The sequence below is a fragment of the Volvox carteri genome, assembly GCF_000143455.1.
Source record: "Volvox carteri f. nagariensis unplaced genomic scaffold VOLCAscaffold_21, whole genome shotgun sequence".
Taxonomy (NCBI): Eukaryota; Viridiplantae; Chlorophyta; class Chlorophyceae; order Chlamydomonadales; family Volvocaceae; genus Volvox; species Volvox carteri.
In genome coordinates, this window is record NW_003307564.1 from 1,730,464 (window position 1) to 1,746,780 (window position 16,317).

Consider the following 16,317-nt stretch of genomic DNA (forward strand, 5'->3'; position numbering starts at 1 on the left):
GATGGTGGTGGTGGTGGCGGTGGATCTGGCGTTTCTGCAAAACGACACATTGATCAGTCCATGCATGCTACCTTAGCTGCTGGATACTCTTGAATGTTATGGGGGAGTTTCTTTATCCAAACATGGGGAAATGACATTATCCCGGGGATCATAATATCTAGATAATGATATGCATATACTCATATGCTGTATGTGTACACTACAGTGTACATATGCACGACTCATGCATGTGTCTATTCATATGTGAGCCGCCCACGGTGCAGTGCATGTAAAGAAGATAGACCACGCGGCGCCAATCTATTAGACTGCGGAAATACGGCGTACATGGCAGGTATATACCAGCGATGAGCTGGTCCAAACATTAATTGGTGAGCACGTATTGGGGTGGCCATGCGCATGCACAACTCACATACCGTAGCATCGAACACCAACGTCCTGCGTGCAAGCAGTAAGGAGAAGCGAATACAAGCGTGTTGGATCGTGCCTTTTCCATAACTCATGTGCTGTCGCCATGTGGACACTTTAATGACTCTAGTGGGCTATAAGATGTAAGTAAGTGTGTGTGTGTGTGTGTGTGTGTGTGTTGTTACAGTGGTCTCCAGACTCACGAAGACTAGAGCCAGCTGGCCAGCTGGCCGTACATTACTGCACCTGAGACGAACATGACAAACAAGACTTCCACCCAGATGCGGCAGCGCAAGTCATCTAGACAGCCAGAAGTGCATCCAAAGGGAATGCTCGGAACCCACAACCATTACTAAATGAGGCCTGAGCCCCAAAAGTCCCTGAATTAAAAGAACCCCCAAAAAAGAAACAAGAATAGTTGATAGCTAATCGTCCATCGATGGCCGCTCCCGGTATCGGTGGCCGCTCCTAGGAGCGTTCACAGGCCTGTGAACATAACAACTTGCATTTGTCTGACACAAATCGCAAAAAGGGGTCTCATGGACTACATTTATTATTACTTTTGTCCCCCCTTTGTATACCAGGACATACAAAATACAGTACCAGCACCAGTACAGTATACCAGTACAGTAATGAAGCTTGGATTGTTTTGACTACTGGCAGTGGGTATTCCGCACTTGGCGCCTGGTCGAGCTGGACATGGCTCGCTCCCCGCCCCCACCCATCATAACCTTTCTTCCTAACTATATGCTGCATGTATGTCTTTTCCTTCCTGTTCGGGTCATATTTTGAGTAGTGTGAATAATGTATGCTCGGACCTGCTGGGGCACGAGTTGGCACCCATCTGGGTTATTACCTTGCAGATGCCTTTCATGCTGCTTGCTGAGTATCCTGCAGCATATATAATGTGTGAAGCGGGGGAGTATATCTTCACCCGTGGCAGCTACCCTGCGAAACCTTGCCTTCCCTATTATTCCGGGGCACCCTCATCCAGTCACCCTAGTCAAGCGTCACAGGGGCCTTCTCAGTGGATCGCTCAGGTTCCGCACCCACCACCAGCATCCAACGGAATCTGCCGGGTCGACAGCGGCCCAACTCCATTCCTGGTCGGCTCGCAGGTTAACTTTATCCCAGGTCACCACCATCCATCAACTAGGGGCCCAATACCTTACACCATTGGAAGGACTTATGCCCGGACAGGTCTCGATCCCGGGATCTCCTGGGGCAATGGTCGCGCATTACCAGAAGTGCCTGCTGACATATATATGTCCATGCTATGTGCCGCCATGGCAAATTGCTCGTCGGGACTAGTACGAGTGCTCGTAAAAGCGCTGCTCTCTGCTACTTGCGGCTGCAGCTGTTTGATACTACCTGGCTGGTGCCGTACAACTTGTGCCGAGGACCTTTCGAAGGTCGGCTACATTGTTTAGAGATGCCCAGCTAGGGCTGTGCTGTACAAACAGCCCTTCACGCACAGAAATGTACCCGCAGTGTACTCGCCCGCTGCAACAAAATACTGTAGTGAAACACACGACAATGTGGAGAGGGTAAAACTATCCATTCAAAAAGGAGCAACTACAAAGAGCACACCGAAAACAGAGTTGCCAAATACAAGGTGGGCGAAAAACTTCTACTGAGTACAAAGAATATTCGGTTTGAACAACCAGGGACGCCTTTCGCCCATAAGTGGACCAGACCATAGATTATGGACCGCCCGTCGTCAAGCGTATCGGTTCTGCCGCCATAAACCTCAGCGTGCAAACTGAGGATAACGTCAACATAGCATCTATTTCTCGTTTCGGTCGCTATGCCATCACACGCAACTGGGCAAAGACGTCTATCCAAATAAGAAACAGGCACATTTGTTTGAGTGGGACAAGGTTCGTCGTGGGTAGCTGTAGGATCATACATATTGCATCCATACATGCTCACCTCAGCATGGCTACAGTCATGCATGCCCCAGCCGCTGAAGCTGCACTGAAACAGCCGGCTCGGCAGTGGAGAGTCATCACAATCAACGTTATCCTACAAAAGGCACCGGTGGATAGCATGGTAAGTGTATGTATGTGGCGCGAACTCGTGGAGTGCGTGCCCTCAAAACTCACGCACTCCTTGTGGCCTGGGTTGCTCTACCTAGCAGGTACGCCTGCAACCCGATGTATGCATATTCCCGCACGTAGACCTGCTGGTGGTGCGGCTAGCCTATAGACAACGAGGGTGTTAAGAACCCACCTAACATGTGCATGGGGGGCATGGCGAAGACGTGATCAACGTATACATGGAGCTAGGTTAAGGTGCCGGGGACCTACATATCTGTACTAGCATCTTTACTCATCTAGACAAGCATGTTGCCAAGTCAGGATACATACAGGAATTAATTTCGTCGCGTTATTCTGCTGGCCGGCCGAAACTAAGCAATCAATGCACACAATGCTCACCATGAGGATGGGACCGCTGCCACCACCCCATGTTTGTACGGCAATGCCTGTATCGTACCCTAGCTCCCGGCAAACCACCGTAGCCTCCGTGTGATGGAAGTAGTCATCGCTGCAATAGCAACAACAAGCCAAATCTATGCGTGCATGCCAGATCGATATTGGCGCCGAACATGTGCAACGATGAAGTGTCTGCGCAAACCGGTCAGCAGGCAGCTGTAAAACGACCAATTGCCCCCGCCCAGGAAGACGAACTAATGCATGCAAAGTTAGGCAGGTTACCGATATCTCGTGGATGATTTGTCTCCGTTTTTTCGTTTGACTAGTCCATGGTTTGTTGTGGAAGGCAATGTCGTTCATGGCACGGAAGCCGGTTCCAAACAGCACTGCACGATAAGAGTGTTGCCAGCGGACTACGCAAACATAGCACGTAGTTGTCGTACAATACGTCATCGGTAAAGTTTAATCCAGGACCATTTGTTATGAGGGGGCTAATGAAAGGGTTGGGAGTCACTACTGTCACCAGAACACACACACACACACACCATCACGTTTATACAAACATGTTATCCACATTCCAAGACCATATCAAAGCGCGTCTTGAGAGGCCTTTTCGGCGCCAGCAGCTACTTCACATGCACTTCCAAACTGCCTGGCATGGCGGATGACGGAGCAAATCGTGTCCACTGCAACGAACTAGCCAACTGTCGCTTGAGTGCTTGTATGTTGGATGCATGCACGTATGGCCCACATTGGAACTACGGACACTTCATTAACAGCTTCCTCTATCGCCAGTCGCTTGGAGCACATCCCATGAGCCTCTGGGACAGCCCACTTAACAAGTCGTACACGTGCAACACATCCCATATGTGGCGAAAGTAGGAAGGTCGAAACAAACCGGGCCCCTTGTCCGTCTTACTTACCAGACAGTGCCCCACAGCGTTCCATCGAAGATTTCAACACGGCCCTCGCTGGGACTGCTTCCGCCCACGAGTCTGAGACTGTAGAGAGATGTCGGCGGCTCAGGAGGCGGTGGTGATGGTAGTGGCGGCTGTGACGGCGGATCTGGCGACCTCGTTCCTGCACAACCACATATTGATCAGTCCGTGCATGCTACCTTCACCTAATACTCTAGTATGTTATGGAAAGCTTGCTTCATCGCAACAAGGGGAACGCTCATTACTACCTCTTGGATTGTAAATTAGGTGAAGACATATGTACACACATATATACATGCATTGATACATAAACGTATCGAAGTACATGCACATCATAGTACGTCCATACATGGATCCACATTCATGTATGACATTTGTCACCATATCAGTGTTCAAATAAATGCTGCTGTCCGTACATCGTATTGCAGGAACAGCGGTCAGAAGCCAGCAGCAGCCCTCCTAAGGGTGATGAACCCAACACGCACGCAACCCACATACCATAGCATCGAACACCAACGTCCTGCATGCATGGCAGGGTTCATAATGGAGCAAGTATATCGGCAGTCACCGGCGTGTACTGCATATTCCTGCTGATGACGTGCTACAGTGATGCGGACAGTGTGCGACTTCATTAGGTAGCTTGCTGCTAGGAGAACGATGAGCTAAATAAATGATATTTTAGTAGTGCTTTTGTATCCCGGCTTTATACCCCTACGAAGTACCAGTGCACTTGTTGTTTATGTTATGCATTGCATATACATCATACATTATCGTTTCATCATCCTGTCTATGACATACCTAAAGATGTTCGTGCGCTTAGGGGCGTCAGTAAAAATTATCTAGCGACGCGTTCGTATAGTAGGTAGGGACCGTCCCTACCTATTAAAATTTTCAATCGCCTGTAGACGACGCCCTCTTCTAACTTTACAAGATATAAATAAATTTTGCCGACGTGAGGCAAAGTAAAGCCAAGGCTTTCCGTGTGCTTGGCGGAAGCGAATGTATACCTACGGCAGCCTACGGTAGCTACGTAGCTACCTATAGGCTCTTCAGCTTCACGCGCGAGTTGATTGCCGAATATTGTCCTCGGTAACATGGCCTGTCGCATGCTCGTGCGTAAATTGCGCGAGTTCACTCATCAGCACTCCGACACCACATACAGCAACGTGTGGGCTTCTGCCCGTGCCACCTGCAGGTCAGCCCACTAGTTCCCGTTGCCGGTTGAAACCTTGCTCACCTAACCTATCAGGAAGCTATGCTGTACAACTTGTACGTCTGTGAAATTGAGGGATGTCTATAGGCAATCTATCCGGTGCATGCCATCTCTTCCCCATCATTCAGATCAAATCAATAAGTGTTATTGCTTATTGGACCTGCGGTGGTTAGAGTTCCACCTATCTGGACTACCTTCCAAATGTCTTGTATGATGATGACGCGCATCCGGATCCTGCAACATATGCCCATGCTATGTGCCGCCGTGGCACAATGCTCGTCGGGACTCGTACAGTTCTTTATTTTAAGTAATATATTCCTTAAAAGGAATAAACAGGCCATTTTGGCCTTTGGAAAAAGGAATGAATTGAGGCCGATCCGTACATTTTCATTCCTCCAGCCAAAAACGTCCATTGCCGCCAGATTGCTCCGTAGTGTGCAGAACTTAGTATTTTCAATCATAGAATAGGTATGAGGGGCCGTAAGAAGGTCAAGCCCGTGAGTCAACGCGGCATAGCAGAATGTGTGACCGGTCCTCACATAGCCAAACACGCAAAAGGCAACGACTCAAACGTCGAACAAACACCAAAACAGCAAGATATGCCTGAAATTTTTCCTGATAAAGGCGTTTGGGACGGCGGTGCTGTTGTCGGTAATGCATCGGCAATGGTGTTGCTGCCAGCGGCGACGAGGAAGTGGCTGGACAGCAGCAGCAGGGGCCGGTACATGATGAACCGGTAGAGTCCTAGTGTGCTGTGGTTTGCAGTGGCGGGTGACGGCCTGTGATTTGCTACGCGGTTGCTTGCTTTGGGCCTTTGCTTGGTCGATTTTACTAATTGCTCGCACAACAGTGCCAGAACTATCTATGCATGTGCATGAAGAGTGCGCACATGAACGAAAACGCGCCAACTCAGTGCGTGCCTCTTGGTCTACTAGGGGAGTTGTAACTTATTGGGGGGGTTCTGGAGGGGCGTAGCCCCCCCCAGCGCCCCACACTTAAGATATATTACGACGACCCTAGCAACTTTGTTACTTGGGTTGGAATAAATTGAGACCCGCCCTAAATGAAAAAAAATCACTGGACTCGTAACAGTGCTACTCTCTGCTACTTGCGGCTACAGTTGTTTGATACTACCTGGCTGGTGCCGTACAACGTGTGCCGAGGACCTTTCGAAGGTCGGCTACATTTTTAGAGATGCCTAGGGCCGGGCTATGCTATACAAACAGCCCTTCACGCACAGAAATGTACCCGCAGTGTACCGTACTGCTACGAATGTTTCGCGCCACACCTTTCGTTTTGGGCCACGAAGTGTGTCACAGTGGAAAAAGCTCTATGGGGAACATTATTCACTTGTCGCGAAAATGTGTGGCACGAATGTGTTGTACGCCGTGTACATGGTGTAGAACAGCCAGAACTGAGTTTTTACACGCCAGAACTGAATTTTTCATATAGTTATAGCTTCCTTTTATTGTAACTGTTGTTTGCCGGACATCCTGGCACGCTACGTGACAATGCGTTGACCATGAAGCCCTGTTGTGGCTTCCCTGGAGCCCCGCGAAATGTGTGTTCATGTAAACAAATGTGTGCCATAAAAACTGACAGCCCTCGCGAATTGGTGTAACAAAACGAAAAATTCCAGCTATATTTTTGGGGTACCCGCGAAAGGTGTGGCGCGAAACATTCGTAGCAGTACGGTAGTCGCCCGCTGCAACATAATACTGCAGTGAACCACACGACACTGTGGAGAGGGTAAAACTATCCATTTAAAAAGTTCAAATGAACTACAAAGAGCACATCGATAAACCTCGCAGGCAGAGTTCCCAAATATACGGTGGGCAAAATGTTTCAACAATTCTCGTGAGTACAAAGAATATTCGGTTCGAACAACCAGGGACGCCTTATTTCCGACCATTAATGGACAAGCCCATGGATAAGGGACCATAGGACCATGCACCGTCGGTCGTCAAGGATATCGGTTCCTTACTTTACATGTTTGTCGTAGGTAGCTAAGGATCGGTATTGCATCCAAACATGCTTACCTCAGAATGGCTACAGTCATGCATGCCCCAGCCGTTGAAACGACACTGATACAGCCGGCTCGGCGGTGGAGAGCCATAACAAAAAACGTTATCCTGAGGAGAGCACCGGTGGATAGCATGGTAAGTGTATGTATGTGGCGCGAACTCGTGGAGTGCGTGCCCTCAAAACTCACGCAATCCTTGTGGCCTGGGTTGTCCTACCCAGCAGGTACCCCGGTAACCCGAGGTATACATATTCCCACACGTAGACCTGCTGGTGGTGCGGCTAGCCTATAGACCACGAGAGTGTTAAGAACCCACCTAACATGTGCATGGGGGGGGGCCATGGTGAAGGCATGATCAACGTATATGGAGCTGGGTTAAGGTGCCGGGGACCTACATATCTGTACTAGCATCTTTACTCATCTAAACAAGCACGTTGCCAAGTCAGGATACATACAGGAATTAATTTCGTCGCATTATCCTGCTGGCCGGCTGAAAGCAATTAATGCGCATGATGCTCACCATGAGGATGGGACCGGTGCCACCACCCCATGTTTGTACGGCAATGCCTGTATCGTAGCCTAGCTCCCGGCAAACCACCGTAGCCTCCGTGTCACCGAAACCATCATCGCTGCAATAGCAACAACAAGCCAAATATATGCGTGCATGCCAGATCGATATCGGCGCCGAACATGTGCAAAGACGAAGTGTTTGCGCAAACCGTCCAGCAGGCAGCTCTAAAACGGCCAATTGCCCCCGCCCAGGAAGACGAACTAATGCATGCAAAGTTAGGCAGGTTACCGATATCTCGTGGATGATTTGTCTCCGTTTTTTCGTTTGACTAGTCCATGGTTTGTTGTGGAAGGCAATGTCGTGCATGGCACGGAAGCCGGTTCCAAGCAGCACTGCACGATAAGAGTGTTGCCAGCGGACTACGCAAACATAGCACGTAGTTGTCGTACAATACGTCACACGCCATCGGTTAAGGGTACTCCAGAACCATTTGTTATGAGGGGGCTAATGAAAGGGTTGGGAGTCACTACTGGTCACCAGAACACACACACACACACACACACACGCCATCACGTTTATACAAACATGTTATCCACATTCCAAGATCATATCAAAGCGCGTCTTGAGAGGCCTTTTCGGCGCCAGCAGCTACTTCACATGCACTTCCAAACTGCCTGGCATGGCGGATGACGGAGCAAATCGTGTCCACTGCAACGAACTAGCCAACTGTCGCTTGAGTGCTTGTATGTTGGATGCATGCACGTATGGCCCACATTGGAACTACGGACACTTCATTAACAGCTTCCTCTATCGCCAGTCGCTTGGAGCACATCCCATGAGCCTCTGGGACAGCCCACTTAACAAGTCGTACACGTGCAACACATCCCATATGTGGCGAAAGTAGGAAGGTCGAAACAAACCGGGCCCCTTGTCCGTCTTACTTACCAGACACTGCCCCAACTAGATCCATAGAAGATTTCAACACGGCCCTCGCTGGGACTGCTTCCGCCCACGAGTCTGAGACTGTAGAGAGATGTCGGCGGCTCAGGAGGCGTTGGCGGCAGCAGGGGTGGTGATTCTGGAGGTGGAGACAGATCTTCTTCTGCACAACCACATATTGATCAGTCCGTGCATGCTATCTTCACCAAATGCTCTAGTATGTTATGGAAAGCTTGCTTCATCGCAACAAGGGGAACGCTCATTACTACCTCTTGGATTGTAAATTAGGAGAAGACATATGTACACACATATATACATGCATTGATACATAAACGTATCGAAGTACATGCACATCATAGTACGTCCATACATGGATCCACATTCATGTATGACATTTGTCACCATATCAGTGTTCAAATAACAGCTGCTATGCGTACATCGTATTGCAGGAACAGCGGTCAGAAGCCAGCAGCAGCCCTCCTAAGGATGATGAACCCCACACGCACGCAACCCACATACCATAGCATCGAACACCAACGTCCTGCATGCATGGCAGGGTTCATAATGGAGCAAGTATGTCGGCAGTCACCGGCGTGTACTGCATATTCCTGCTGATGACGTGCTACAGTGATGCGGACAGTGTGCGACTTCATTAAGCCCACATTAAATTAAATGTTGAAAAGTTAGTGTTCGGACAAGTGGAAACACCCTGTAACTCCTAAATCGATCTAATTACAGGGGCCAGGGCTGATAGCTGAGTTGGAAGAGGTGTTGAGGTGTCTGTCGTACACGCACGTATGTTAGGGTACGGCACACGTTTTTCTACATATATCATGTTTTAAGGCAGCTAAATGGATTTGTGACGTCTTTTCGTTCAGAATAGGATTACAGATAGCGTGTAGCACTTATTGCCTGAAGTCTTAGGTTCGACCCCCTGAGAAATGTGCACTTGTCAGTCTAAGTACAGGTGAGGAAGCAGAAATCGGTGATGTGGCTGGAGGACGATCGTGTTTTTCATCACGACCACCTCTTAAAAATCCCATATTTTTAAGGCTTAAGAATGTAAGCAACAGACAAAATTCCCTGAGCATAAGACTTAAGAATGAGAGCCATACTTAGCAAACCAGTGGTAGGAATGGTTGAAAACCGCCAAAGAGCAGCTAAGTATGCTTTGGTCGAAAAATCAATCAGTTACCCTAAGAACGTATAAGAACACCCCAAAGAATCAAAGAGAATACATAAGACTGCTGGGACCTAAAGAATGCTAAAGAATTTGAAAGTGTGGTTTTAAGATAAACGGAGGTCATACCAACGTTCTTAGGACGGTCAAATAACGGTCAAATAACGTTTTAATGGTTATCAAATTTTATCAATTTGGCTTGGCTAAGAACGACTTAGGGTTAGATGAGAAGACTTTCCTTCCTCAAGGCTAACCAAACCCAAGTCATAATAATCCCCAGACCTTCACCCTGTAGATCTCTAGAGCCAAAATGATTTCCAGCTAAGGTTCGTTGTTGTTTGATGTTGCATACAATGTATGCAACTCATGGCACCATGGCAAGCTCACCTCGGAGTGGTCGCAGTTGGCCCAGCCGTTAAAACCACACTGAAACAGCCGGCTCGGCAGTGGAGAGTCATCACAATCAACGTCATCCTGAGAAGAGCACCGGTGGATAGCATGGTAAGTGTACGTAAGTAGCACGAACTCGTGGAGTGCGTGCCCTCAAAACTCACGCAATCCTTGTGGCCTGGGTTGTCCTACCCAGCAGGTACCCCGGTGACCCGAGGTATGCATATTCCCACACGTAGACCTGCTGGTGGTGCGGCTAGCCTATAGCAACGAGGGTGTTAAGAACCCACCTAACATGTGCATGGGGGGCCCATGGTGAAGGCATGATCAACGTATATATGGAGCTAGGTTAAGGTGCCGGGGACCTACATATCTGTACTAGCATCTTCACTCACCTAAACAAGCACGTTGCCAAGTCAGGATACATACAGGAATTAATTTCGTCGCGTTATTCTGCTGGGCGGATGAAACTAAGCAATCAATGCACACAATGCTCACCATGAGGATGGGACCGGTGCCACCACCCCATTGCTGTACAGCAACGCCTCTAACGTACCCTAGCTCCCGGCAAACCACCGTAGCCTCCGTGTCACCGAAACCGTCATCGCTGCAATAGCAACAACAAGCCAAATATGTGCAAAGACGGGGTACCGTGATGCTATGGATATAAGCACTTCCCTATGTACCTCAACGCTAGCGGCCATAGGCGTGACTCGCGTGCAAGTGGACTTAAGCGCGGCATACGGCCTACTTTGGCTACAGGCTTATTATACTGCTGCACGCAGGCAGTTGTAAAAACGACCAATTGCCCCTGCCCAGGTACACGAACTAGTTCAAGCAAAGTTAGATAAGTTACGGATATCTCCTGAATAATATTGTCTCCATGTTTTCGTTTGACCTACTGTCCATGAACTATTTTTTGTCTCCATACTGTTCATCTAATCCTTGAAGTGCGTAACCTAAAGTTCTGAATGATAAGGAGCGGGTTGCAAGCAGCATTAATATTAATGGCAGTATGGAAGCTATGCCAGCGGCGGATCCAGCGTACATCTCACACCGCCGCACACACTCAGTCTGCCTGGACGTGGAGGCTGTAGGAGCATAAAGAATCCCCTGCAACTAACTAGCTATTCAACTGTCTTTGGTGCGCTTGTACGTTGGATGTATACTGGACAGCCCTAGACTGCAGCTGGCCCTTGCAAGGGCCAGCTGGGCCCGTTGGCCCAACTGCCAATTGGGCCTCTGGCTCATATGGGCCTGTTTCCCCTCCAGAGAGTAACTCCACCAAGGTGGTATCACACACAATGCATACTCTTTTGGCCCACATTGGAACTACGGACACTTCATTAACAGCTTCCTCTATCGCCAGTCGCTTGGAGCACATCCCATGAGCCTCTGGGACAGCCCACTTAACAAGTCGTACACGTGCAACACATCCCATATGTGGCGAAAGTAGGAAGGTCGAAACAAACCCTGCCCCTTGTCCGTCTTACTTACCAAACAGTGCCCCACAGCGTTCCATTGAAGATTTCAACACGCCCCTCGCTGGGACTGCTTCCTCCCACGAGTCTGAGACTGTAGAGAGATGTCGGCGGCTCAGGAGGCGGCGATGGTAGTAATGGTAGTAGAGGTCGCTCTGGTGGCCAAAAGACTGGCAATCCAAGGAAAAACTCGTGTGCCAATCCCGAACCAAATACTCTTGCATGTGTTCAGGGAACCCTACATGTGTGTGAGCCTGACGCTTCTAAGCTTAGCAACGGCCCCGAGGTCTGTGGCACATGCATGTGCCTTAAACCAGCAGACAAAATTCACACTACTGAGCCCTAGCAGCAAAAAATGTGTCGAACGTTATTAGTAGTAGAGGACTTCGCAGAACGCTCGGGCTGTAATTCGTTACACTTTCAACAAATAAAAATGCACGCCTTCCATGGTAGTAACCAAGAACGCGCATACATGGATACATAAATACATGCTGCATGCATGGGTACAAGTATGGCATGGGCACATAGCACACATAGGTAATACATGAATACCCTGCACCTGAATGTGCATGCACCATCCAGTAGTGAGTACAACCCAGGCAGGATGTGCGTCTGGCAGGCTCCCAGCCATGGATGTATCAAGCAGCTATCCTACCGTAGCTGAGATCTTACGGCAATGTAGCATCCGTACGCTTTGTGGCCCATCAAGGGCAGATTAAACCGACTTACCTTCCGTCGGAGCATGAGGAGTATCTGGATGTTGCGACGGAATGGGGCCTGCTGGGTGCAAATATACATGTGTGTGCGTAGGGAGGGTGCAAGCAACACGATGAATGATGCCGCCGCTGCATGCACATGCGTCAGATCAATACAGGCACCGAGTCAGGATGTTAGGATGCGGAATAGGGGATACATGGCACTGCGGCCATGCATTTGTTTGTCAGCAGTCTAAACAACAGTCATCCCTGACAACCGAATGTGTCTGACTACCTGCGTTAGCGTGCGTTGGCGAGCGTGGGCATCGTCGTCAAGTGCAATCTAGCTCTCAAATGTCAGCAATATGCGAATCCCCTCATCAGCTAAGTAAGTGTCTAGTGCAACCATGGAATACGTTACGGCGTAGATGTATCTGTGACTAATACCGACCATGATTGAGGAATGCAGCAGCCCACGAAGGAATGCCTGAGCCAGCAGCCCGCCTCGCCTTGGGGCCTCCGGGCCGACGGAGTAAAAACGCATGACAAGGATGGTGCCCACGGCTAGGGCGCGTATGGCATGGTATACACCACAACTCAGTTATCCCCGTTGGGCGCTAGTTTGGGCTGATGTTGGGCTGATGGCGGTGTTTCTTTTTCTCCGTTCGTGGCTTTTAGGCGTTTTGGTAATTACCTTGGGCCTTCAGCTCGTATAAGTAGTTCTACAGGTATGGGGTCACGCACAACCCAACCTTGTAACACACACACTCACATGGTATACAAAGCTGCATGCGTGCTTTTAACCCATTACTACATGCACGTATGATGCATGCATTTTGCAGATAACCACGTCCTCATGGGCACCATCGTGCGGTCCTTCTACCGACTCTTGCTTCCTAAAACCACCTCTATTTGTCAACTCGACATGTGCATGTGACTCGACATGACGGAGTGATCACGCCGGCTGCAGGCTCATGATTCAGCGTTTGTTCACCGGACGTACAGATACACGGCTTCGGATGGCATCTATCTGATCTGGCCACGTACGTAATGATGTAGCGCTGCATACAGTCATGCGTACTGGGCACATGCAGCTGCCCATGCCGCTGACCGTTAGCTGATGCATAGTGATGCATACATACCCGCCAGCCGCATATGTATACACTGATGTTCGTCAGATAAATTTTGATCGCGATCCCTATCTATTATACGAGGGTTTGGCCGAGAGGCGATCAAAGATTTTACTGACGGTCGACGCTGTTGTAGCTAGCCGCTGAAACGGAGCGCCGGTCTTAGTGCGTACTTATAGACAATATCTGTGCTGTACTATATACAGCTACTACACACACGCGCGAAATAAGCGTCGTGCAAGCCTTGGAGCCTTGGAGGTCAGCGTTGGAGTTCGATACGCGCACAATGATCTTCCGTTTTTAGGAGAAATACAGATATGCATATAAGCATACTGTACACGTGCTCGAGCCATCAAATTGAAATGGGCAGGCCCGGGTGGCTCACTCACACGATTACCTATACCTGTGTAGACGATGTAGATAGAGACGATCCCCAAGACCCGCCAACCTACCTTCCCAGTCGTTTGGCGGCGCTTGAGGATAATAAGGCGCCCGCGGGATGTTTACTGGCGGCTCAGCCACAGCCCCAGAAATGCCTGGCGGCTCAGTCCCAACCCAAGGGAAAACTTGTGCTGGCGCGCCTTGAGCCACAACACCGGTTGAAAGGCACATTGCCAGCGCCATGAGCAATAAGGGCATCAGCAATCTGCTTATACAGGACGGCCGAGCACACCTCCGCATGCACATGATCCATATAGTGGAAAGGGAAGCGGGAAGGAGGTGCTGCTGCATCTGGACTTCGACCAGCAGGTCACATACAGCAGAGTACAAGCTGAAGAGAAAAGCGCGAATTAACGGTAGGCCCTGCGGTCAGCGCATGACGGAAGGCGTGATATACAGGAAGGCAGGGAAGGCGAGGCAACAGCAGGCAGCGGAGAACCCCGCCCACCCAAGCAGAAAGCTGACCGGGTCCCATCCGTTGAGCTGCCGCTGCTATATAATGTAAACACATGCTAGAACACAATGCAGCAGTGTAGCCGGTTTCGTGACACCTACCCTTTAGCATAGACCTATTTACTGTATAGTCCCGCCAACTCTAGACAGCTTCTCGCACACAGCAGGCAGCTTGTGCAGTTCACGTAACTACCGCCACAGAAAGGAAGAAGCCCAAAGGAATTAACACACACAGACAAGTACAGGATTACAAGATTAGAGGGGCGCCTCGCTTTCAAGGTGTTTATGACTCAGGAGCAAACCGCACAAAGTAGCAGCTACAAAATTCTTTCCCGAACAATCAACAGCTATATACGAACAATTACCGGCGAAAAGGTCCCGTCTCCTAGACTCGGCTACTTCTCGTAATCAACAAGGTCTGCGTCTTACGAAGGAAACAAGGAGGACAAGCACTTACCTACCTAGAAACCATGTTTACATGAGATAAATAAAGTGCCTGGAGCCATGAGTGTGAGGACTTATGTATATAGGGTGAAATTGAAAACCAAAAAAGAGGAGATCGTCCCATAAGGCCCTTTGGAAAAGGCACGCGCTGTAAGGGAAACATGATGATCGGACGATTATTTTGAAATTGAAGAAGCCCCGATCATTCAGTGAATGATTGACATGGAAAATGCGGCCCATCAATGCCACTAGGATTATTTATGGTAAACACCTAAAGGCGACATTGATTCGTTAGGAAACGAGTGGTTGGAGTGACACCCACTTTGAACACACTTGGCGGAGCTAGTGTCTTCCGGCCGCTCTGAGAACAAACTTCCTTTCCGTTGCCCATATCTTCCGAAGGGACGCCGTACCGAGAGCGACATAGGTGCATGCCATGAGATGGGAACAGACATAGGTACAAAAATACATATACACAGATACAGATACATAGGAAGCAATAATGCAAGCTTCACGACATCCTAGGCGAAATGAAAAGTATTAAGATGAAAAAGGGCCTCCTTTCTCTTTACGCATATTGCTGTAGAACTTCTCTGAAGAATAGGTGGCATGAAAGTTGTCGGCAAAGCAGCTATGGCGGATTCACGGCGCACAATTTCACGGCGCAAAAAAATCCCTTTTATAGTTTGGCGATACAGTCTAGAATGTTGTGTATAGATTTAAGTGAATGGTTGGTTTCTGCAGGCTGGCGTCCCGCTCTCCCGGGTAGGAAAGTTCCTATGCATGCTAAGACGATCTTACGCAGTAGGATGGAGCTAGCTGAGCTGGTGGAGCATCTTAATCCCCTGTACGAATATTATGTCCGATAGTAATGTTCCAAGGTCAAGGCGCTGACTTTTACCTAACCAAGGGACCGAAGGCGAAGGCGAATGTATGAGTTTCCTTAATGGCATTAGTGTCATGATGCCAGTGTTAATGTCACCTTGTCATTTTTAACAGGAATTCGCTAAAGTGGGATGGACTGCGACAGTCACGGCGTTGGGCTTTCGGCACAAGGCATTGAGCATCTCGGAACGTCATCCGTACTGTCGAAATATCATTAATAATACAAGAAAATAATTGGTTATTGAAAAGGGCAGTAAGCAAGGAAACCAGGTGGAGTTGTTGCCTGAGGCACCACGGGAGTCCTTAATGACAATTAAGCAGCGATATTAATGAACACATAAGCGCAGCTTCTTATGGCTCCTCTGGCGCTGGTCTCGCCGTTTAAAAAGAAACACGCCGCGTAGGACTTCCTAAATGGAGCCTCGCGTTGGGCCGTGGAGGGCGGTGCGCTTAGGGCACCTGAGCCGCTGGGCACCTGAGAGAGCCGCTGCGGCGGCCTGCTAACAGCGGCACGAATGCACGCCCGGCAATCACGGAAGGCGGAGCACTACGGTTGGCCAGTGCAGGACGATTGGCGAGTGACAGGTGGTGAAGTTGACTCTGTCAACTGGACAGCGAGGGATTGCTAGCTTCACCATGCGGGTTGCAGCTTTTGTGCAACGGTGGCCAGGCAGGTGGGCAGAAGACCTTGCTCAATTGCTTGCAGATTTCCCAGTGGCAGTGGATGGGCGTCTATCTTTACTGCACTTGCGAA

At 49.4% G+C, this 16,317-nt stretch overlaps 1 protein-coding gene across 1 annotated transcript; it reads right to left on the reverse strand.

Annotated features, from left to right (window-relative positions):
- Window positions 1-1,980: 1,980 nt before the first annotated feature.
- On the reverse strand, window positions 1,981-11,611 carry VOLCADRAFT_81342 (uncharacterized protein; the record flags this gene model as incomplete). Its single annotated transcript, XM_002951061.1, has 10 exons — window positions 11,532-11,611; window positions 10,533-10,641; window positions 9,997-10,118; window positions 8,471-8,548; window positions 7,535-7,643; window positions 7,031-7,123; window positions 4,273-4,298; window positions 3,764-3,841; window positions 2,844-2,952; window positions 1,981-2,430 (listed from the first exon to the last, which is right to left on the reverse strand). Exons 2-10 carry the CDS (start codon window positions 10,533-10,535, stop codon window positions 1,981-1,983), a joined length of 1,068 nt encoding a protein of 355 aa, XP_002951107.1. The 5' UTR covers window positions 10,536-10,641; window positions 11,532-11,611.
- Between the last annotated feature and the right edge of the window lie 4,706 nt (window positions 11,612-16,317).